The sequence below is a fragment of the Epinephelus lanceolatus genome, chromosome 23, assembly GCF_041903045.1.
Source record: "Epinephelus lanceolatus isolate andai-2023 chromosome 23, ASM4190304v1, whole genome shotgun sequence".
In the NCBI taxonomy this organism is placed as follows: Eukaryota; Metazoa; Chordata; class Actinopteri; order Perciformes; family Serranidae; genus Epinephelus; species Epinephelus lanceolatus.
Window position 1 is genome coordinate 18,323,238 of NC_135756.1, and position 25,420 is coordinate 18,348,657.

The 25,420-nt window shown below is 40.7% G+C and overlaps 2 protein-coding genes across 4 annotated transcripts in view; one reads left to right on the plus strand and one right to left on the minus strand.

Moving 5' to 3' along the window:
* The window catches only part of rpap3 (RNA polymerase II associated protein 3), a 45,382-nt gene that overhangs the window by 9,799 nt on the left and 10,163 nt on the right, over nucleotides 1-25,420 (minus strand). Inside the window, exon 1 of one of the 3 annotated variants that reach the window (XM_033614324.2) lies at nucleotides 66-218. The exons of the other annotated variants lie outside the window; for them this stretch is intronic. The gene's annotated coding sequence lies outside the window, so the exon portion shown is untranslated. Of the gene's footprint in view, nucleotides 1-65; nucleotides 219-25,420 lie in introns of those variants that run through there. 3 annotated transcript variants of the gene reach the window in all.
* On the plus strand, nucleotides 1,749-5,709 carry atp23 (ATP23 metallopeptidase and ATP synthase assembly factor homolog). The gene is made up of 6 exons (XM_033614436.2): nucleotides 1,749-2,151; nucleotides 2,397-2,442; nucleotides 3,636-3,717; nucleotides 3,817-3,954; nucleotides 4,140-4,223; nucleotides 4,312-5,709. Exons 1-6 carry the CDS (start codon nucleotides 2,007-2,009, stop codon nucleotides 4,513-4,515), a joined length of 699 nt encoding a protein of 232 aa, XP_033470327.1. The 5' UTR covers nucleotides 1,749-2,006; the 3' UTR covers nucleotides 4,516-5,709.

The following is a 25,420-nucleotide window of genomic DNA, read 5'->3' on the forward strand; positions in this document are numbered from 1 at the left end:
AACATTTAAAGCAAATAAAATAAATGAATAAGTGACTCTGGAGCTACTTGAACCTTGTAGAGTACCTGACAGCACTTCTTTCTCCGGCTGATAGTCACAGTTAAAATGTAGCTGCAGTTAATTTGGCTGAATACGACAAATTAAAGTGTCGGTATTGGTAGCTTTCTGTTTACGTTGGGAGCCATGACAGCCGAGTACCGGCAGCCTTTGCGCTGCTGAGCATGCGCAAGGCGCAACCAAAGATCGTCTGTTTCAACAGATGACTTACTACATCTATATTTCACTCCCTGCTTCGCTCACAGTTCGTGAAAGTCATTCAAAGTCCACAAACAACCGACCGAAAAGATGTTGCACATCACACAGGTGTCGGGTTTTATTAATGAACGATGGACGTCGGTATTTTTGTGATTAAATATCTAGTACAGCCCACGGGTTTTGAATACAATAGGCCAGCACTAAGGAGAATGAAAAATGACTTTAAGTATAAATAAATAAATAATTACTGAAATAAAAATATTGCATAAATAAATACAGAAATAAAAATAAATAAACAAATAAATAGTGAATTTTTTAATATAAATAAATACTGAAATTAAAAAATGTATAAATAAATACAGATATAAAAATAAATAAATAATGAATAAAAACTGAAAAAAACAAGTTGTATAAATAAATAGACATAAAAATAAATAAATAAATACATATTGAAATTTTAAAAAATGTATACGTAAATACATAAATAAGAATAAATAAATAATGAATAAATACTGAAATTAAAAAAACAAATTGTATAAATAAATACCGAAATAAAAATAAATAAATAATCAAATACTGAAGTTAATTTTTTTAGAAATAAATAAAGAAAAAAATAGAAATAAGTAAATACTAAAACAAAACAAAAAAAACAGGAATATGAATAAATAAATAAATGAATAAAGAAAGAAAGAAATAACTACAGAAATACATAAAATGAATAAATAAATGTTAATTATAGAAATAAATAGATACATTCATAAATAAATGAATTAAAGTTAATGATGAACACAACACACATAAGTAAATATCTTCCATATATTCCTACATTTTTGTATAACTGCATTTATTTATTTCTGTAATATTTTATCTGTATGTTAATGGGGATTTATTCTTTTATTTATACAGTTATTTAGTATTTCCGTCTTTATTTCAGCACGTATTCAATATTTATTTTATTTATTTCTGTTTGATGATTTCTGTATGCATCTTATTTTTTTTATTGATACCTATGTCATTTTTTGTCTTCCATATGACCCCCACCCCACAAAACAAAACAAAACAAAACAAAACAAAACAAAGTATTAAAAAAAATATCCACATCAAATCCTACTACATGCATTAACACACACTTCCCTTTCCTGACCCCCTATAACCTCATTTTTTTTAATATTGTAAAATAATGGAGTGGAGAAAATAATATATAAAAAAACTGGGCAAATTTGTGAAATTGATTGTATATATTTTTAAACTGAAATAAAAACTAAAGTATTAAAATAAAATTTTTAAAAAATAAAAAAAAATAATAAAAAATATATCTTTGTGCTTGGGCCCATTTTCCTTGTGATGTTGCCAACTGTTTTACAGACAGCTTCAGTTATTGCCCTGGGAACTGTCCCTTTTAAGGTTTAATGACTCGGTTTTAGTTTTGGTCCACACATCGCGCTTGGAGTTGACGACCTGCCTACACGTTCTGAATAGACAATCTATAACCTGTTGAAGCCTCTCACAAAACTGCGCTGAATTTTTTTTCTTTTTATATTACTTTAATGTGAATTATATTTATAGACAGTTTTTTGGCTATACGAGCGATAGCAGCAAAATTACAAGTAAATATTCCCGTTCATTACCTTTGACCTTTCGCGACCACGTGATCTACAAAACAGTGATGACCTCTCTTGCCTGCTAGCTAGCGGCAGCTAACCGGGGAAACCTATGCTAACATTTTCAAGTCGCTGACAACATTTCACACCATGGATCAGTCGAAACAAGAGGAGGACTATGGATACGATTTATTCCCGAAGAGAAACAAGGGGAAATACACGAGTCCCCTCGCGCAGAGCCTGTTCACTTTCAATCACAAGTGTCAGGTCATGTTGCAGTTCGCAATGGAAACTAGTGAGTGTGTTAGCTGGCTAATTACTCCTTTACAGACCTTTACAAAGGATGTCAGCTCAGCAGTGATCAGAGGATATCTTATCTGACAGAGAGATGTCTATCAAATGTGTTTGTGATGTTAAATACCAGTGTAATGTTATAATATCAATTTCGCTGGCGGAGTAGTAGCATGTAGCTTTAGCTAATCTAGCTAGCAGTGGTTTGTGTCAGTGAATGCAACATCCATGTCTCTGTGCTCCTCTCAGGTCCGTATGCCAAACTCCTCCTCAGTGCCATGAAAAGCTCAGGATGGTATGTCTCTGTTCCTTCCTCTGTAACATTTACATCCCTGGAAAAAAAATGGACTTTTTACATGTTATTGCCTGCCACTACTATTTGAGAAAAATAATTATTATGATAGTAATACTAACAAGCAGATATAATGACATTAAAGGTCCCATATTATGCTCACTTTTAGGTTCATGCTTGAATTCTGGGTTTCGACTAGAACATGTTTACGTGCTGAAAACACATTAGTTTTCTCATACTGTCTGCCTGAATATACTTGTATTCACTCTCTGTCTGAAACGCTCCGTTTGAGTGTCTGTCTCTTTAAAACTTCCTCCGAAAAGGGCCAAATGCTGTCTGATTGGTCAGCATTTCCAGGTCTTCCACTTGTTAGCTCAGTAGACCTTTTTACATGGCGAGAATTCCACACTGTTATGTTGCCTCACTGTTCTGTATTAAAGGTACAATCGCAGAATGGGGGACAGAGTTGTCTTGTCTTTAAGTGGAGGTAGTAAGAGCACTGAAACAAGGTCTGTATCAAAGGGGCAGCCAGCAAGATGGGATCATGGGCAGCAGGGGTGTGACATTTTGATGACGTGTCATGTGTTCGACCCACAGAGGGGAATTTAAAAAGTAGCTCATAGCAGTTAACAGCTAACTCAAGGAAGAACAGTGGCCGAAAATGTCCACAAATATGGAAAACAATGAGGTCCCGGAGCTCCTTAACCTCTGACCAGAGAAAATGATCGGCCACAATATAACAGGGACAGTAAATGATTGTTATCGCTATGTTATGTTATTGTAATACTTTATAAAGTGCTGCCGATGCATATGTTACATGTCACACATTAAAAAGACATGGGAATCCGACTTTTTATCCAATGGGACCTTTGATTAATTTGTTTAGAAGCACAGCCTTGATATTGCTATTTGGATGTTGCAAAATTAATCTCACTCAAATTAAATTTTGAGTTCTTTTGTATTTAGAGCACCTACTACAAACATGCACCAGAATTCAGATTCCTAGTTAATAATCTGTTTCTCTGATGTTGTCCTTTATGCAAGAATTATCACCTCTTTTTCTCCCTTCACTTCATTGACACGCTTGCAGCAGTTTAACAGCCATCTAAATTACAGCTGGCTTTGGATAGTTAAAAACTTAAACTGTTGTTATAGCAAAGAAAACAAATTAAGATCACTTTCTCTCCTCAACACAGCAAAGTGTTTAAAGACCGTCATTTCTCCTGTGAAGATTGTGACGGGTCGGTCAGCGGTGGCTTCGACGCAGCTTCTTCTCAAGTAAGAAAGAGATCTCTGCACTATTAAAGTCAAAGCAGTGTCTTATGGTGTAAAAGAATATGACTGCTTTGTATTAATGACATTTACCTGTGTTTCCAGATCGTTTTATGTCAGAACAACATCCACCAGCAGTCTCATATGAACCGAGTGGTCACACATGAGCTCATCCACGCCTTCGATCACTGTCGGGCCCACGTGGACTGGTTCAACAACTTAAGACATCTGGCTTGTTCTGAGGTGAGCTGCTGCATTTATGAGCAATGGAAACTGTGGTTACTGTGTGATTCAGTTTCATCTGTGTGTCTGAGGCTTTGGCATTGTGTTCTTGCTGGCATGAATGAATCAGTCAAAAATATGTGCAGTACCACTGTCTGACATCAAGTGTACCAAAATTTAAAGACTTTTTTATGTCATGATTTCAGATCCGGGCAGCTAACCTCAGTGAAGACTGCTCCTTTAGCAATGAAGTCTCCAGATTCAACTTCGGCCTGAAGGAGCATCATCAGGTACCTGCAGTGAGATAAATATTACCTTTACTAGGTTGAGGTTTGTGTCTATAATCTAACACTAACACAGCTATTTTCCCTCCAACAGGAGTGCGTCAGAGGCCGTGCCCTTCGCTCCATCCTAGCTGTGAGGAAAATTAGCCGAGAGGAGGCGGAGAAGATAGTGGACGAGGTCTTCGACTCGTGTTTCAACGACCACGCGCCGTTCGGGCGGATCCCGCACAGCAAGAAGGATGCTGGCTTTGCCTACAGAGATTATCAGAACAGAGATCGATATTACGCCAACCTTTAGTGTCGTCACATACTCATCTAACTCACAAGGGTGCTGCAACCGGCGGAGACGCTGACAAGAGCTCGGCGGTCAGCGTAAAAGCCTCAACACAACAACAGTGTGTCAGAAACAATCAAATCCCTTCACAAGGGATTTTCAGAGAATGATTCGTCCCTGAAACAGGGAAGCAAATGGAAGGAGCTGTAGTACATTTCATGTTCTACCTTAATTTTTTTATACTAATTCTGTATAAAGGGATTGACGGAAGTGAGTTTGCTGTGGACGTTAATTATTAGAAGAGGCCTCAGTGATTTATATGTAACGTTTTTATTTGATCAATGGGTGCTTTTAAGGAAATACAGGATTTTTGCTGTGACAGTCCTTTGAGGATGTTTTTCTGTTTGCTCTTCATTTGTTGCCACATTGACCTCCACTCATTTCTTGTAAATAGAGCTGAATGTGCTTAAATTAAACCGAATTGACTTGTGTTTGAATTAAAGTTTGATTCAAGAGTTATTTGTGAGGACAAGGCGGGGTGTTACGTTCGACCTTGGCTTGAAATGTTTGAATTTTTGACTCGCCAAAGACGCACAAGTACGCACACTGCTGCACATTCATGTCTAATCCCGAGAGAGGATTCTTCAAAGTAACGTGAGGCGAGTCGTATGAGCAAAGTGAGAAAAGTTCTTCCACAACAACACAGTCAACTTTGTTCACATCTGCGCCGCAACTGTAAAATGTCACCGCTGACATCTTTATTGAACATTAGCATTTAAAGAATCTCGTATCCCTCCGCAGAGATTAATGAGGGAAAAAGTTATAAGGGAATTAGCCTCATAATCCCCCTCCCTTCCTCCTCCTTCACGTCCGCCTATCTCAAAGACAACACCCTGTGCATCATAATCACAAAGTCATTTGGTGTGTGTGCTGTTGGGAGTGTAATATGCCACTTATCTTAACATACTCCTCTTAGAAAACGCCACAGAAACGCAAGATGAGTGTGGGCTCACACAACAAGGCGAGTGGGTGGGATGACAAGCAAAGAAGATTAGGTTAATTTTAGAAGCTTAACAGAGAAAATGATGAAAACAGCTTCAAGGCAGAGGGATTAATGCGAGACAAATACGAGAAACAAAAGAAGGGAATGATATTTGGATTTGTGCACTGTCATACAGCCGAGCAGGCTAAATAAAGAAATCATTGGAAACAACAGAATTATTGTTGGAATTGTGCACATATCAAATGACAGCTTATAAACACATTTGATACAATTAGACGTGCGGAACAAGGCTGGGAATATGTAAGTTGACTCAGATTTCATGCTCTCTTACTGGGTTCAGGACTAGCCAGGATTTAAGAAATACTGACGTCATGAGTCCAAATATTCACAGCCAGTCCACATTAAGAGGCTCTGTATGCAACATTCAGAGCATTAATACAGCATTTATCTGTGCAAGGATGAATATAGAGAAGTGGATATGGCGTTGGTGGCAGGGCCTCGTTCAGTCCTATGAAAGTTGCTCAATGGTGCACGAAGCCAAAAAGCTGGCTGTGCATTCTAATACCCATACTACCCTATTATTTTGTATGCCAGAAAAAGCTTCAGTACGTCCCAATACATTGATTTGATTTGATTTGATTCTTTTACATACTATGTTAAATGCAGTACACCAAAAATACCAGAATGTCCCACTACATCTGGTCATATCATGCAGATCGCAATCTAGCATGTTATTCTGGCTATTCTGACGCACGATCCTCCATGCAGTGGAGGGGACGTCACATTGACTGACAGCTTGACAGTTGATTGACAGCTCACAGAAGTCGCCATGAAAGATAACAGTGCATTTAAGTGACTAATAGAAATATAAATTGTTTAAATAGACAAAATCATCATAAATATTACCAGCAAAAGAACAACAGAGACATCCATTCATCCATTTTCCTAACTGCTTATCCTCTTGAGGGTTGCGGGGGTGCTGGAGCCAGACTATCACAGGGCTGACACATGGAGACAGACAACCATTCACACTCACATGCACACCTACGGGCAATTTAGAGTCACCTATTAACCTGCATGTCTTTGGACTGTGGGAGGAAGCTGGAGTAACCAGAGAAAACCCACGCTGACACGGGGAGAACATGCAGACTCCGCACAGAAGGGCTCCCCCGCCAATGGTTTGAACCTTCCACCTGGGCACCACTGCTGCCCTTCTATAAGAAATTGTAGCACAAGGTATTGTTAAAGTGCGGCACATAGTACTCTTCAGGTTGACCTCTGTCTCTGGCGAACTTGGTGTAAAGTGTTTTGTCTGATACCCAAGGTATATATGAGATATATGAGCAAGAGGGTCAAAGTTCGGAGCTTAATGTTACCAAGAAGTAGTATGTCCCAATTGTGTGCATACTGCATGCAACAGTACATATTTTTTGAGGGCAGCTACAGAATCTACTAAAAAATAAGAATAAAAAGTATGTGATTTGAAATGCACCCTTGACTTGACCTCCACATTGTGGGGCCCATAGAGCAAGCGCACTACAGACTTAAGCAGTCGAGCGGCTAACTTCCAGTTTAGCCCTCCGCTAACTTGAATGGGGGTAAGATTATTTAAGTTTAAGTTTATTTACTTTATTAATCCCCTTGAGGGGAAATTCAATGTTTTCACTCTTGCTTGTCAATTACACACAGGTCCGAAAGACACACCCACGCACAAACAGGACCTATACATGCACAAAGTGGAGAGACATCAGAGTGAGGGGGCTGCCCTTGGTGAGGCGCCCCGAGCGTCATGCAGCCTCTCTCGACTTTCCAAATGTAATCAGAACCCATGAATCAAATTCTGATGGTCAAACACTTCCTGGGGGCCTGGTCCTGATGAGAGAATGAAGTTTCTCTACCTATGCATGTGATGTAATCTGAGCTTCTCTGTGGTTTGTTGTGGTAAACTGGTCTAGCCATGCATGCATGTTAGCGCATGTGTGTATCGGGATTGCATCATCGTTGCTGTTTTAGCACTGTTCATGCAGCACTGTTCATGCAGTTAGCCCCATTAGCTGCTGTCCACAGGCTCAGCCGCCTCCATGTTGAGAACCGTCTCCAGACAACTCATACACTCTGAATTTGGCATAGAGCCCCTTTATCTCCCATAGAAATATATTCAGTGTAAAATACGGGAATCAGAGCTGGTAAAATAACCATCACTGTAACGTCTGTTTACGGAACAGTAATCCACCAAGGTTGCTAAATTGCTGATAAACTATAGAGGAGGTAACCTCAGTGGCCTCAATAAAAAGTATGGCTTTGACTGTTCAGTTTGTCTCTTCGCTTAACAATATGTGCCACCCAACTACACATTATAACTACAGGTGAACTGTGTGGGTCGAAGCGCCATAAAAGGCTTTTATTAAACTCAGGGTCACCAGCAGCAATATTGTAAAAGCAGTTAAAAGTTAAAGTGTCTCGTTGCAGGAGTGTGTTGTACCAATCAGCAGGGCAATGCACTGGAAGTATACTGTAAGTGGATAGCCAAAACTGTACACAAGATAAACCCCTTTTCTCAACAGAAAAACACCCAAACTACTACCAGTGCCACAGCAAGCCTTAAATATATAACCACAACTCAACAGGTGAACTCCCGCTACACATGCTACTCCTGTGACTGGAAGCCAACACCAACTGCAGCACTAACAAAGATACAACTATAAATTATTATGTCCAGCTCACTAAAGTATAGGTAAAACAATGAACAGCAACCAGCACTTTGCCTGTGAACTGAACATTTATCAATAATAAAGACACTCATACCTTGCCACCGCCACTGCTCCTGCACTGTCATGATCCTTTACAAAAAGAAACAATAAACTATTGGCAGACCTACATTTTATAACTGAATCATTTTGCATTAAAATAAAAACACAATAAATTTAATATTTGCATAAAATCCAGTTCCTCAGGCTGCATTTGCATTACCTTCACGATAAAATAATTCTGTTTAAAACACAAAGTTTGTTTGGCTCACCAGGCACACATGCACAGGTGTGATCATGTTTTAGAATTGACAGTTCAGCTGCTCTCCCCTTGACTGGCCAAATTTTGCTTTGAGAGGAGTTTGCGTGCTTCAGACTGAAAACACATTATCAACTTATTCAAATATGCACCTGTTTAACCTTTATAAGCAAACAAATACTGAGACCAACATTAACATTCATTTTGAGCCTTATCTCTGGCCACAAAATGAAACTCTTTTAGCTCTGTTTTTGGTCTGCACCATCCTCTGAGGGAAATATCTGTCTCTTAAGCTGCTACATGTTACACTGTGTTGACCAGCTAGCTGTTAACTTTATCTGCTAACCTGAAAGAATACAGTTGGTTTATTTTGTGTTTAAAAAATGAAAAAAAAAAAGATGAGTGTGTTTAAAGTGAACTAAAAGTGTAAAGCTGCAGGCCGTAAACCAAAACCATGAGGTAAGAGATCCTAAAAACACCTCGTAGCATTGAGATAAACAGCAGTCAGGTGATAATTCCTATTGTTCTCACATTGTACCTTGTTATCTGATCCACTTTTGATAGAAATGTGTTGATCTGTGCATCTTTAAAAGGGGCTCTGTGCAAAATTCGGAGCGTACTGTATGTGTTGTCTGGCCATAGTTCTCAACATGGAGGTGGCTAAGTCGGTAGCTAGCAGCTAATGTTGCTAGCTCCAGAAACAGCGCTAAACAACAGCAACAGTGCTGACAGAGCCAGGGGAGGTTCCGCGATGATGCTGTCCCAATATCAGTGGTATCAACGATGAGCTAGCCCATGCATGCTAACACATGCAAGCTCAGCCGGCCCAGTTTAACAAACCAAACTACAGAGAAGCTCAGATCACAACACACACACAGGTAGTGTGACTTCATTCTCTGCTAAGGATACCATCTCTCCACTATGTCTTTACATAGGAAATAGTGGTTTGCTGCTATCTTAATTCCCATGGATGTTGCACACAATGTTTTTAAGAGCAGCAGTATACAGAGTTTGTTGTCAAAGAAACAGCATGTGCCTTTTTTTTTAAAGCAGAAAATACTACAAAACATTTCAGTTTATGTTCAGGTGAAGAGATTTAGATATAGAAGTGTTTCTCTGCAATAGCTTTTTGACCACATGTGTGAAGCAGTAATATTTTTCTCAGCCATGACTGCAGTACCATCTCAGTCCTTAAGATGGCAGTTTTGCCCACCAATCATCATCAGCACATCCAAACTTGAGAAGAAAGTGCTGCTCTCCTTTTATTGATACATATAATTGAATCCATCTCATTGAGTCCTGTTCCAGGTGAATGTTGGGCCTTTTATGAGCTGAGATAGGGCGCAATAATGAAGTTGCCGCTGCGAAGAGTGACGACTTTCATTATTCCATCTATTTAAGCAGGCAGCACCCACTGTGATCTAATTAGGATGCTCCAGCAACACTGAAATCCCTTCACTAATCTGCTGTAGGACAACACATTAACCCTGAGAGCGCTAATGAACTCGTCTCATTAATTAGAATAATGCCAGAGTTAGTTGTAGTGCGGAGAGGCGATGAAGTGCCAGGACACCCACTTGCCTTTGTGAAGTTTTAAGGTGTCTGCTCTTCACGGGGGTGGAGCTGATAATGAGGGAGTGCTGAATTATTTAGCTGTGACTTTTTAAAGTACTCCGATATCCACATTTCTGTCCTTATTTTATGAAGAACACTATGTATGTTTCTGCACAATGCACCTGGAAAATGTGTGATGAGCTTCAGGGGGAAAAATGTTGGACACACGTTTCCCTCTCAAGGACTTTGGAATGAACATGACAGAGAGAGAGAAGCAGACCTGGGGAAAAGCTGGTCGATGTAGCATCCTTTGGCCAAGATGGACATTTTTCTGTCCCAGCACTCTGGGGAAACACTTGAACAAAGAAAATATATTGAGTCCAGTCGCCGGTTCCTCGTAGCCTGAGGAGAACAATCATATTCAGCTGATTGAGGACAAGAGTGCATATCTAAAGATGGCTGCCGTGAAGCTTGTTTTATCAGCTGACATCATATCTGATTATATAAGAGGATAAATATCCAGGATGAGGAGAGGAAGATTACGAAATGGAAAAAAAGAATAGCTGTAATAAAAGTAGAAGTGCTAGCAGAATTAGCAGCTGTAGAGTGAAGCAGCCAAGCACAATAATAAGCCGTTGTATTAGTAGGTTGAGTATTAGGCCTATTATTACTATTTTATTTAAAGGAATAGTACAGTTATGTCACAGCACATACTGGTGGGAGAAACAGTTGAGTTACCAGAATAAAAATATTTTTGTTGTGCCACTGGATGTCAGCACAGGAATACAGAATAAGATCACCTTAACTTTTTATAGAAAACGGTCACCGAGGATGCCGTTTGAAGCTAAACAAAGACCTTTATGGTTGCTAGAATTTAATGTAAACAATATTTAGGCCTAATTTTACATACACCTAGTGACAGCAGTATTTACATTGTTCTAAAATGCATTAAACAATAAAAAGAAGTATAAAAAGAAGTTCATTCTTACTGAGCCATGAAGGGCAGTTTGCCGTCAGTATATAGTTGTTTGACTCGTTTATGTCTTATATAGGTTTGTTTTATGTCCCTGTGGCTGGCTCGGCAGCACGTCTGTCTGTAATAAACAAAATTATTTGACAAATCTCGGTATTTAAGCATATTCAGGTTATGTGGGACAGCTTATTCAGTCAGCCCGCTCTCATTTGGAGGTTGTCGAATACCACCGCATTGTCAGTGATTTTGCATCAGACAATTAATGCCAAAAGCCACCTTTTGCGACAGTATGATACACGTCCATTTGGCGTCAGTATGTAACATGAGTGAAGGTAACCTTTTGGGTAGTTATGATACGCTGCCAGTCGGCCCGACTGCACCAATCAAGGCGCTATGAAATGCAGCTGGACAGCATCAGGCTAAAATGCTGCCAGTAATGATGTAATACAAGGAGCTGGAAAACAGAGTGGGTGGGAGAGGTGGTGGATGGGTCCAACAAACCCCGGACTTTCACCAGGGACCCTTGTGTTTGCTTCCTGAATGCCAAACCAAAATGTTTCTTCTAAACCTAACCATGTGCTTTTGTTGCCTAAACCCAGCTATGTGCATTTGTTAATATCTCAGCGTTGGTTGCGTGTCCTGGAATGTCAACAGCAGACGCAGAGGGATACCTAGCGTGTAATATGTAGACCAAAAACAACTGACAAGGTGGCAATATGTGACAACTTGGGATGAGAATGTGCTGGTTTGGTAAAGGCATGCTGATAACAGCTGATTATATTGTAGTTCTATAACATAAATAAAACATAAAATGTTTTTGTGAGTGTTTCAACCAGTGGTTAAACCACTTCATTATGATCCAGTAGTACAGGTTGTTGCCTAATTTAAATTCCACCATCAGCCTTATCATTAAGAAACAGAATGTCATATGCCACTAAACTTACCATAGCTCACACTGCACAGACTTCCTGTAGAGACAGACCACGCCCACTCTAATGATGTCAGACCAGTCCAAATCATTGATTAGAGGCAGAAGAAGTGTTGTAGGAACAGTTCAAGATCAGTTTTGGTGACTGGCTGTTGATTTTGCACAAATGAAATCATTACAATGCGTATCTGTCCTATTTTACCTGATGTCTCACATCACCTGAATTCACCCTACTTATTAAATTAAATTCCACAGATGACCAGTGAGCATCCACGTCTGCCAACAGATGGCATCTATTGTACTTAATGCATGTGTTACTTTGGGATGTGCTACAATTCATTAGGCAGTTAACAGGGGACACTGACGGTGGAAGAAAAAGTTGAAATCATTATAATTCACAGCACAATTCCTCTGGAGGCAAACCTTCCAACCTGACAATTAACTTCCCAGCAGGGAAGCACTGTTTGAGACAGCGGTGGGGGGGTGGGCATGTAAATCAATTAATTATGTGTGCAAGTTGAGGATTAATTAAGGAGGTGTTTAAAGCTGGCAGAGATCATCTTTGTATTTCTACAATTTTGTGTCATTTAAAGAACTTTTGGCACGGCTATCTCAGAACAAGGCCATCTATAACCTGAATTAATGGTTGGTTGACCCAAATCACACACTCACTAAAACCACAGACCTCACTGTTAACCTCAGAACTACTTTTTAACAAAGGAAAAGTTTCCAAGGAAATTTTTAAGAGCCTGCTCTGTGGATTGTCTTAAATAACAGAGACACTATTTCTAGACAGATATGCTGTGTAATGCTTTTGAATGTTATGTGCACTAAGGAGGAAAGTTCATTCACCCTGCAAATTACAAATGAAGTCCAGAGAAGTTCTGACAGGTCCAAAGTTTCATTGTAATGCCTTGAGATAAACAAAAGCACAACTGAGAGAGTTATCAGTGGTACAGAAGTTCAGCTTCACGCAGTATAAAGGAAGACAGGTCAAAACAGGTAATCAGGAACACTGGAAAGCTAAAGACAAAACACACAGGACAATCTCGCTGAAGGTAAGTGATACTGGACCATAGTAAGTGCTGAGGGAATGGCATGCAGGTAAGGAGGTGGATGGGGAGGCTTAGTTGGTCAAAGGGCGGGAATGGGGTTACTGCAAAACAGGAGGGAGTGGTGGGACCTGTGCAGGAGAGTTAGGTCCAGTCCACATGGACATAAGTATTTTTGAAAACAAGATTTTTCCCCCCGCCCTTTCCCATCCACAAAAGCATTGTTTAAAAAAATCTCCATCCAAAATAATTAATCAATTGAAGCACTGTCAAGAGCATGCCAACCTAACAGGTAGCAATATAACACTGACCCTAAAGTCATACAAAGAAGAAGAAAACCTGAAAAAGCTATTACCAGGAGGGTACCTGTAGCAGTGACCTCTGAAGCGCAAGATGAAAACGTCCTGTTAGCAAGGTTAGAACCAGTACTACTTTGGTCATATCCGCCATTGCAGGACATGTCGCCTTATTTGTGACACTTTACAAAAGGAGATAACGGCACACACTCTGATGTTACAAGCCAAAAACTCTGTTTCCTTGTCTACATGTCAACACTGAAAACAGAGTTTCTGAGAATCTTCACCCTGGATGAAGTTTTACAAAAAGTCTGTTTTCAGTGACCTTATGGCCAAGACATGCCAAACCGACTTCAGTGAGCTCGTGGCGACGAAGGCCTCCTGCTGTGTTGCGTGATGTTGCTGTGTTTCGGCCAGAAAAGTTGCACATGAACACACCATAGAGACTACAGTCAATGGCAAACAAGCATGTACATTCTGTGCCTGCGTGAGAGGAAATAACTCTCCACACCAGCAGATGGCAGGTGTCTATAATCCTCAATTAAAAAGGGAAACTGGAAGACTGTCTTGACGTTAGTTAGCCAGTTAGCACATTACCAATACAATCTAGTGTTGAAAGAACAGAGTACACTTACCATGCGCCAGTGAACAATAACACAAACCACCATAAAGGGTTTCTGCTAAAGAGCTCAATGGCTAAAGAAAAATAATCTCATGTTATGTAACAAGTTAGTTTTGCTCTCACTCTGTCTTAATTTTAGCTCTTTGTTTACTTTCCTCACTTCCGTGTCTCTTCTCGTGCGCTGAGCTGGACTGCCAAACAGAGTGATTTCATTCACCAGTGGGCTTTGCTGAGCCAATGCCAATTCTGTCCATTTAATAAAATTTAGCTGATTTAACACGTTGAATCATTTTCTCACACACAGGTACAAAACATACATGCTGGTTGGCCATCAGCTGTAGTCTCTGCAGTGTGTTCATGTGCAACTTTTTTGGCTGAAACACAGCAACATCAGGTGATGCACGAGGGGGCCTTCATCGCTGCTAGTTTTCTGAAGTCGATTTGTCATGTCTAGGCCTTTAGGTCACTGGAAACTAACCTTTTTCAACATGTTGAATCAGCAAAAATAAAAGCTGATGGGGCAACAAGGTAAGTCGAGGGTGGCAGATGTTTACCGACAGCCTAACTTTAACCGATGGCTGACCATCGGCTTGGTGTGTCAGGGATTTAAAGACAATCTGCGTATGGACAAAAGGCCCAAAAACATGGAAAAGGCAACGTTTTCAAATACACCTGTCTATATGTGGACAAGGTCATAGTGGTAGGGCATGAGGAACAGCAAAGTAAATATGAACATAGCTAGGGCCTGGCTGGAGTCGTGACACTCACATTTTGAGTCCCAGAAAAGGCAATATGCACCATTCACCATATTTAACTCATAATGATGAATTAATATAAATACTCATATCTGCTCATACAGCCTGACAGAAGCTACTGTCTGGGCCACTCAGATAGCTTCGTTTTAATGGTGTAATGGTGAGGAAGTTAGGGAAACATAATGCATTTAGAAAAAAAGAAATCTGCTATGTTTCTCTGAATTAATGAAATCATTAACTCAATAATTCAGAGAAGGAGGGGAACTATTTTTTGCCTTGCCTATTTCAGCAACATCTGCTATGTAGTACTATTTAGAAATGAAAACTAAAGACGACTAAAGAAGTATGGCCAACACTTATTCCCCTTAACAAACAGGTGGTTCATGGAGATTACTTTCTATGCTCATAACTGTGATGACGAGCTGATCATGACATTTTACCATGGCAGAGTACAGAGAGAAAATCTACGTGTTATGTCTCACGATCCTTCACACACAAAAGGTTATGTAGCAATTAGTGGTCCTCATGTTTTCAGTAATTTAAAGTCAAATAGAAAAGAAAGGAGGTGGTGAGTTGTCTTTTTCCCACGATGTCTCAATACCAACAGTAAGTCGAGGGATTTGTGGCACACTGAATTCTGTTTATTAGGATTGAAAGGACTGGAGATTATATCAGGAAATCCCCCTGACAAACACACACAGACACACAATAGATCATCTTGATGTTGCTCAACATCCTGTGTTAGGATTAAGTACAGGTTTAGCTGGACAGTCAAACAGCAAAAAACACATCAAATCTCTGAAACTATTATTCCTTTAAAACTTTACAACACGTCATTTTCTCATTTTCCGGCACAGATGAGAGGAGTTCAGGTAAATGAGCAGTCACAGACGGTTACCATTCACTGCAGAAATGTAGATGACTTCTTCAACAGTAATTAACGCATGCTGGCATTTGAGTCTTCATTTCGCTAATGATATGCATGATATTAATTAGGCCTAAGTGATTAACATAACAACCGCTGGACAATGTCCTGGGGTAAGAGCAGGGCTGTTTTTCTTTTTATTAACTCTCCCTACGGGCACGGGCTCATTAATAAATCCTAACAGCCAGCTCTGCTAACCTTGACAAGTATTGTGTGTCGTGTTGAAGGTAATTTAGTGAAACTCTGCAGACTGAATTTAAAGCTGAGGTGTATGTCAAGACAGTATGGACACAAATGGAACAAACAAAAGTGGAAGAAATAAAATGAAACAGAAGAGACAGAACCAAACAAAGATGGGGAAACAAGATGACAGCAAACATTGTGAAATTACAGGACACAACAGAATATAAAACTAACCTGAGCAGAATGAAACTTGAGAGAGAAAAGAGCAGAGCAAAACACAGAATTAATACGTCTGGGTATTATAAATCGAGTATGAACGTGTTTAGGAATGAATTTGTGGCTGATGAACCTTGAGACACTGGTTTCTCTCAGTCTGGGAAAAAACTATCACCAGTGATTAGCAGTTAGCGCTGAAACACACAGTACAAGATGAAAACTTTGTCTTCCAAGTATCCTAAAAGATAAGCAAACAATAATTTCCCCATGATGAAGTGATGGATTTGTATTGCTTGAACCTGCCACTTGGCGGCAGCACAATAAATGTAAACATTATGTAGGGTCCAGTGGCGGACACAGCGTACTTCATTGCCCGCTTACTCCTCCTCCCCCAGAAGTGCCGCAGGCCAGCCAGTCTAATTATCTTACCCTGAAATTCGTACCCAAACCCTAACCAGTCTCACTCCTATTGCCTAAATGTAACCAATCCAACCAATGAAGACACTGACAGTGACATTCTTACCCTAACGCTGAAAACACACCAATCAGCAGCAAAGTGCAGCTTGTAACGAGCTGCCATGCAGTGTCGATGGAAAGCCGTAGCCATTTCAGCCAGACTAAAAGTTGTAAATAGTTTAACTCTAAGTGGTGCATTATGGCCAGAGAATACCTGCAGCCAGTAAGTAGTGACTCCTGTGACATGCTGACCTATGCAACGAAGAATTTCCTACTGCTTGGAACACATGAACACACCTCCCAGCCACATCTTACTCCTCTTACCTGAACCTCAACTATCCAATCAGCAAAGGCAACGAGTACTAACCAATCCGAGGGAAAATGGTGTGGGTAATGTAACTAGCTAATTTCATCCGAAATGTTAGCAGAAGGGTGTGTTAAACTGAAGTTCACAGTGCTAACCATAGATATTAATTGTAACTAGATACTGGATGGCAAGATGGTGCCTATTCATTCTAGTGGAGTTGCTCGTCTGGCACGTATGGCAAAAAGGTTTGCTAGCGTCTGGGTTTACTTCTGTGGTATGTGGCCCACTGAATATGGGCAGTAATGTTTCTCCCACTGGCCCCACCCACGAGTTCCTGCTTGGCTCATAGACTTTATATCATGATGCCGTCACGTTACTTTTCTTGGCTCCAGGAAAGTTTTACAAATATAAAACCACCATTGTTCAAAAAATTTGAAATCAAAAGATTCATAACTGACATTGTTTGAAGTTCAAGGTGTCCTGTCAAATGGTTTTTGGGCCGTGCTGCAATACCACAAATGTCCACTGGGAAAAAATTGCTGCAAGCCTGAGCAGATTTCCTGGGGGTCTGGTGCTAAGATGTTAGTGGAGATAAATTGGGAAAGAGCCGCGAAGAGTGGGAGGGAAATGCGGCAGGACTGTGCTAGATAGAGGCTACTTGCATTAAGTTGATGTGACAAACTTTGCCAGTTGTTAGCAACGTCAGAAACATGGAGTCATGTTTCTGGCCTCTTAGCAAACAAAAGTCCAATATTCTCACTTCCCATAGGTTTGTTTTGGTCTTTACGGACTCCTGAGCAAAACAACTGTCTCTTTAGTTGCTACATGCTTGACTTATGTCACCAGCTACATGCTAACATTCTCCGTCTGCTGTTTGGTGCTGTGAAGTTAGCATACAGTGGGTTTATAGTTTATCAAAAACTGCTGCCTACTGCAATTTGTAGTAGTAGCCTTTGTCATAAGAATCAGCTAGGTCACACACTGAGTTTGAATATATTGTAGACTGAGTCAATACAGTTACATTCAAGATGACAGAGTCCGAAGGTTCAGTGGAGAGGTTTTGTCTGCAAGCCGTTTGGGGTGCTTGGATAAAAGTGAACCACATATCAGAAGAATGAACCTTTTATTGACAGTCCAAGAGGTCAGAGTTGTGGTCTTGAGACTGAGCTCGAGTCCTACAGCCTAAGACCGATATCTCTCCTGCCTTTGAATTCTTTGTCATTCGAAACTCCAAGGACATCGGAGGATCACCTCGTTTTCCTATCCACCCCATTTGTGAGACGTGGCCGGCCTTCTCCGAGCCGAGCGGGCAGCCGGTGGGACTTCCAATTCATTGAAGGGAGGAGCGCGAGATTGCCTGAAGGGTCGACTCCCCTCTCTGGTGAGCCAATTTAGTTTGACCTCCCATCCGTCTCTGGCGTCCCGAGTCCAGATAACTGTCCTCCAATCTGGCGGCTTTGTCACGGTTGAGCTCCGGCGGCGGCGGAGCAGCTGAACCTGAACACCCACAACCGTGGGGATTACCATGTCTTCACTGAGGACCTGTGTGAGCGAGGATTGATGCCTTTTTTTGCTGACATTTGTCTGTCTCTGACAGAGTAGATAAGAATTGGGACAGCAGAGAGGGCTGGAGAGTAGAAATAGCCCTGTAACTGAAGGTCAAGAGTTTGATCTCTTGATCTCCCAGGGTGTCCTTGAGCAACATGTGAAGAGTTGGCTGCAATTACACCTACATTTGATTATCTTTTCTCTAAAATCAGTCTGGTAATATTTATGCCTGTCATACACGAGAACACTTTGAAAAGACTTTGAAAATACTTTTCAAAAAGTCTGGCACCCTCTCACGTCTAAAGCCAAAGTGAACTTTTAGTCACACACCGCAAGCTTTTGCAAAGACAGGGGATCTTGCGGGGTTAAATTGCATCGTTCCTATCAAATAAAATAAAGAAAAAGAAAGAAAGAAAGAAAGAAAGAAAGAAGTTACATTTCTGCCATAATCGTACACACAAGACCTCTGAGACAGCTTGGGTTGAGTTTTATGACCACGATCAGATCATGGAAACATGCACCAACAAAGGTAACTCTCATGGATACATTCCAACACTGGAAATTTTTTAACGGCAGTGAAAATGCTTTTAAAGTTGTTTGGTGTAAGGCTGACATTAGTTCAATGTATTTTTGATTCTTTGAGGTTCAAACTGTCCAGTTACAAGCAGACCGGGTTATAAACAAAGGTCACATGACATGTAAGCTCTTGGTTAATGGGACAGGTTAGAGATTTTGATCAAGCCATATTTGATTCCTGGCATCAAGCGAATGTTTGAGTTCTGAGACGAGTGAGAACATTAACAAACGAATGTCACAGTGTCACCATTGATCATCAGAGCAAAACTTTAAATCTAAATGAGAACACATCTTGAACCCTCGCAGCATTCTGTCTAATTATCTTTCCCAAGCTAACCTGCGCCGGCTGTACCTCAGCATGGGGTTCATTATTTAGGAGGGTGAGGATGACTCTGACCTCGTATCTTCACCGCACATCACATTCATTAGACACCGGTGGGCGAGGCAGGATCAGCCCACTATCCAGCTTTTAACATTGCACCCGACACTATTGATCAGCCACTGGCACGGACACTTTTTGCTGCCTGAGCCAGCAGGCAATTAAAGAGTAAACTTAAAGAAAACACAAACAGAATATAACCTGAACACACTCTAGTTATCTGGCATAGTCAAGTAGGAGAAAGACATTGATCTTTGTGTGAACTTTGGTGACTTGAATAAGGAGAGAAACCAAAGTGAAGCGAGTTATTTGCATACAAAAAACAAATGGTTTGCAAAGGTGGCTCAGTCAGACTCCTTTCAAATCTTCAAATTCACCAATGCAAATGTTGCCTGGTTCTAAATCGATACGCAGACTGCATGTCTTCTCAATATCACCTGACGACATCATAGTCTATTTACTTTGCTCTGGTCCACTCTTAAAACCCCAGCAAAGCAAATATGTTGGCATAACTATGCTTTGGTGTGGACTCAAAGTGACGTTAGATTCTGGGTTGCATTCAGCCCTGACAAACTGTGGCAAAAGATTGATTTAAACAGAAACAGAAGTGCGTTGAACACCCTGGTGTTTCATGCAAGTGCAATGTCGTTTAATACGGAGGGGTTTAATTCAGTTCATTTCATAGAAACATAAATAATTAGCGCATATAAGCAGGTTTCTTTAAACGTCAGCATCATAGCTGGACACCAGAAAACAGGTTAGTAGACGGTAGAAAGCAGCATGGAGGCCAGTGGACATGTGGCAGTGTTTATTTCTTTTTAATTTCTCTTACTTTTTTAGTCTCTGTTTCACGAGCAAGGAACACGCAACCAATCAGATACATTTTAGAAGATTTAATGGACAATAATGAATTGGATGGATGGATGGATGGATGGATTATTGAGTGTGGTGTGGGGAGATTTGGAGGTCCGTAGTGGCGTCCGGGCATCGATGAACCCCTAGTGTCCTAGAGGAGACAGGGAGACAAGGTGAAAGAGGGTGGGAGGGAGGGTTGCGAATGCTGGAGCGAGAGACTGAGGAAAGGGTTAGCTCCACTTATATAGTAGGCTAGAAGGCTGTGATTGGTGTGTGTTCCTGCTCCTGAAACTGCGCTTTAACAAGCTTCGACTCAAACATACTGAATTGGAACGATGTTCAAGCACTACTCGAAGGGATACAGATGGTATTTTGTGGTGGCCCGTCATTGCATCATGCTGGCAATGGGTAAAATTAGCGAGTCCATCCAGGTGTTGCATTTCCATCGCTGGTGATTGGTGCCAATTAAAGCTGGGTGTCGATTGTAACCTTTCATATTAAATATAAACGCCAGATGTTATGGGTGTAAGTGGATTTTTTATCCAGTGGGAAAGGGCTCAATTAAAAATCTACTGGATTTTTTTGACTCACATAAATGCCACTGCTGATTGGGTAACACCTCTGACACACCTACTCAACGAGAAAGACCAATCCAAATCTTGTTGGCTACCCTTTCACATTGTTTAAAGGAGACATGTCGTTCAACCTGACACTGTGGCATAACAGTGCCCGCTATTTTCAGATTTAACATGCCCCAGGTGGATACGTAGGTCTCTCGTGATTAGTTAGGGAAAAGAGAATCTATCTTCCTCATGGAAATCAATTAGAAGGGACGCAATGTCAGACTGAAGATGGCAACAGGGTGTAACAAGTTATATCAGGCATATGTGTACAAGCATTTATAAAAAGTCTGGTCTGGTGCAGACCAACAAAACATGATTCTGCTGAGTATTTTGTCACTGCATGTCATTGCAACTATCATAGGTGTAGATATAGTAGAGTAGGACTTTTATTTTGACAAAATTAAAAACATATACACCATAATTTGATGCAGAAAAGGCTGAAATTGGTGCAAGAAATTCACAAGGATGCAGAAAATTAAGTGTTTGATGCTAAAATTTTGTTGGCGGAGGACCCCCAGAGTCCCTGTTTCATATGTGTCCCCCCCAGTACTGACACAAAACCTATGCCCTTGGCAACCACACAAAAATGTAATGAATATTCTGTGACTAGAATTCATTGGACAGAAATACTGGTCTTTAATTAAACACTCAACATCACTGTATGGTTTCCTCGCTGCAACAATACAAAGAGAATCTGTAATACTTGCAGCTGAGCATGGTGATATGCAGTTCAGCATGTTAACACAGTGTCTGTCACAGCATATTTTTCATATATCAGTTGTCCTGGTTTAAAATGCCCTGCTTCGGGCTGCTTTACATTGGAGAAACTCTCAACTCCCAAACTAGATGTGTATATGGAACCACTAGAGGTCACTCTGATGCTGCTTCCTGTTTCACACTGATTCACTGTCTGGGTAAAACTTCACTTCACATTGGCTTTTATCCAGTTTATTACCCTGTAAATTAACCTCAACGACTGACAACAGTATCAGGAAGTAAATACACATTTATGTCTGTATTAACATACGTGTGCTCCTGTGATAGAGTTAATACACACAGTATATTGATGGTGTGGCAGTACAGTAGAGTGAATTTTGTGTTTTCTTTTTAAAGCCTTCATTAAGCTGACAAACTGCACACATTTAAGACTGAACCTGAAGTCAGAACAAGACGAAACATTTCTCACTAAAAGTCATTCTTTTAATGTGAGTTTAAGTGACTCATCTCACAGTTCATTAGTTAAGAAAACACTCTGATTGGGTTTGCCCCACAGGCCATGGCGACCTTCTATAAGTTGTCTCTACTGGCAGTAAATCTTAGTCTGCATGATTCAAGACTTTGTTGCTAATAAACTTGTTCATGGACCGTACCGCTGAGTACGAGGCACATCTCACTTTTATCTGCAGCCCTGCCTCCCAGTCCCCCTGATCCTGTCAGTCCCCTTCCCCCCTTAGGAAGACAGGGGGAAAAAACACACATCTCCAGAAACCACTTCTGATGGAAAACGCAGCTGTTTGCAAGTTTGCTCGCTGAGAGAGCATGGAAACGGCTTGTAAGGCATGCTCCGACAGTACTGTAGGCCTCCTGGCACACTAACACAAAGGGCACAGAGCTGTGGTTTCACATGGTTCAACATGCTGCATGAGTCACTGACCAGAAACATGTCCCATACAGCATGGTGAGGCTTGGTGACTTACACTGCGGTGGGCGAGGGCCAAAGACAATAAGCCAGGGGCTGCATAATAACATATGTGACTGATGCTTGGCAAAAAATGCATATCAAATCTGTGTGAATACCAGGAGAGGCCTTTTAAAAATGTCTTAAGGGATGAAAACAGATAGTGAAAGTTAAAGCGACAGCAAGAAGCCCGTCTGAGTCAGTACTGGACATTGCAAGTTATGTGACGCCGCCTATACCAAAGGACCTTTTCTTTTACAATCATTACCAAAAAAATACATTGTCAAAACAACGCAATCGCCAGAATAAAATGGCGAATATGTTTCTGCAAACCACAGATATGTTACATTTGCATGTCATTATGTCGTGGCTACATCGAAACTTTTCGTTTTTAACAAAGCTGTGGTAAACGTGTGGTTAGGTCTAGGCATTAAAACAACTTGGTTATGGTGAGGGAAAATATCATGTTCTGACTCAAAATACCCAGCTTTGGGGGCACTGTCCCAGCAGGCAACACAGCGATGTCTTGGTAAAATCAACCACTTTGCATAGCACTAACCCTGCAGGAAGTGCAGCAATTTCTTGGGAAAAACAACCACTTTTGTTGCACTATCTCAGCAGGAAAAACAGTGACAGGTCGCTACAAAACACCCATGTTTGATGTCTAAAAAGCAGCTGAAAACACAATGTTGTTTGTTTGTCTGTCTCAAACAGTTGTCTGCAGCTTGGCAGGCGTCTCACCTGGCGACATACAAGCCACCATCCCCTCCACCTCCACATGACAAAGTCAGCTCATGTCACTTTAAAAATGTTGATATGATGCGTATGACATGTACAGATGTAAAGTGTTCATGGCTTACAGGAAATTAAATTGCCAACATTTTATTTCTAGTGACTGGGCTTGTAACAAACACCCCAAAATAACTCCATATGTTATCACACTTTTGGACATGAGTTCCAATAAGAAGATCAAAGCTGCTCTACTCAGTATTTTTTATCTTAACAATGGATATAGTTTGAAGAAAGGTATTTGCACATCCAACTGTCTCAGACGCAGGTGCGTTGGAAAATATCACTTCAGTCTTTGAACAGAAAATCCTGCACACTGCTCTTTTGCTCAGCTTCACAATTTATACTAATACTAACTTCTCAGTCCTCCTGTACCTTCATCAGGAGTGTTCAACACCATTTCTTCCAACACTGACAGGCCGTTTACACGTACACGGTGATTTTGATAAACGGAGACATCTTCCTTCGTTTGTGCCCTTCGTTTACACGCAAACGGAGATTTCTCCTCTGAAAACGAGTCTTTCTAAAAACTCCGGCCAGAGTGGAGATTTTGGAAAACTCCGTTTGCGTGTTTGCATGTAAACTGAGATAAACGGAGATAAACGGAGTTATAGGCAGCCGACGTCACAGTATGCGCCAGAACTTGCGCCTGTGTCAAAAGTGCGACCTATGTTGCTATGGTGACAATGGATACATGGAAGGCTTGAGCTTCTCGTTACACTGCCACCTACAGGTTTGGCATGCTCTTGTGTATATATACACGGGTAAGTGTAAACAAAGATCTTTTTGAAAACGGAGACGGTGAAATGTCCGTTTATGAAAATAGCTGGCCAAGTGTAAACAGCCTCTGAGCTTAAATAGAGGCTGCCCCACCTATTTCACAGGTGTGCACAGGTGTGAGGGAGTTAATCAGCTGTGGGTGTGTTTCTGAATGGTTGACAACAGCCTGTGAACCATATGGCACTTATCCCACAAACGAAGCAACAAGAGAACAAGAAAAACATAGTAAAACCCAGAAAACAATGGATGAAAATACCATATTTAATGTAAAAGGGCTCACTTGAAGAATTAACGCTTGACTCTGCAATTCCCCTCCAGGCTGTTCTCGTGCACTGTTTGTACATACACTTACAAAAAAAAAAAATTTGTACAAAACCCACATAATCAAGAGCCTGTAATTTTGTGTATAAGCCACGTAATTGGGATAGCTGCAATCACATGACCAATGAGGGGCTGCATAGACAGGCTACTTACTAATTGATGCACTCGCCTGACCTACCTGACCGCTCATCAGGTCCTTTTTGTTCTTCGATGCATCATTTATTTATCACTGCTGTAGTCGTCCATGAAAAACCTGCAAACATCCACAAATCTGTGTCCATAAACTGTTCAAAGGTACAAATTTTCACCATTACATTGATCAGCGTACACCTGACTTGATGTGGCCCTCCGTTGCTGTCAAAAAACTATGTGTGGTCCCCCCTGTAGCAACACCTATCCCTCAATTAATGGATTCTACCTATATTGACAGACACCCTTGACAATACAGTGACCCCCTACAGGACAAATTAGCATCCCACATACAGATTTTACACTGGGGATGGGTCCTATACACCCTATATTACAGTTTGTGGGGTGATTATTTGATAGATATACAAACTGTTGAATGGGGATACATTATCCCCTCAGCTTTACGGAGAATTTTAGTGTCATTTAGCTTGTTGTTTTGGTTTTATGACCAACAATTTTACTGTTTTGATTCACTCTCACTGGTCTCAGTATGAATTTATCAACTACTGAGAGGCTAAAAAGCTAATCATTTCCCACTGGAGTTGGCAAAGATCAAAACAAAGCCACAAGGAGACTGAATAGTGGATTTACATTAATATAAATATGATGTCGACAGGTGATTTCTGGGAAGTGTAGCACAGAAACGCCACAATTTACACATTAACGATGGTTGAAATCATTTCACTGTGGTGCAGTCTGAGAATGCAGAACGTCTCCCTATAGCTAAATTACATTTCATGTTTTTATTTGTGGTGTTGACTAAAGACATGTTTCCATATGATGCCACCGCCCATTTTTCAAACCATAAAAGCATTATAAGAATGTACTCATGTGAGGGTGTTTTGTCATTCCATAAAAACAATGAGAGCTGGTGGCTGTCGTGCCTTCCCTCTGAAAATTATAGTTTTTAATATC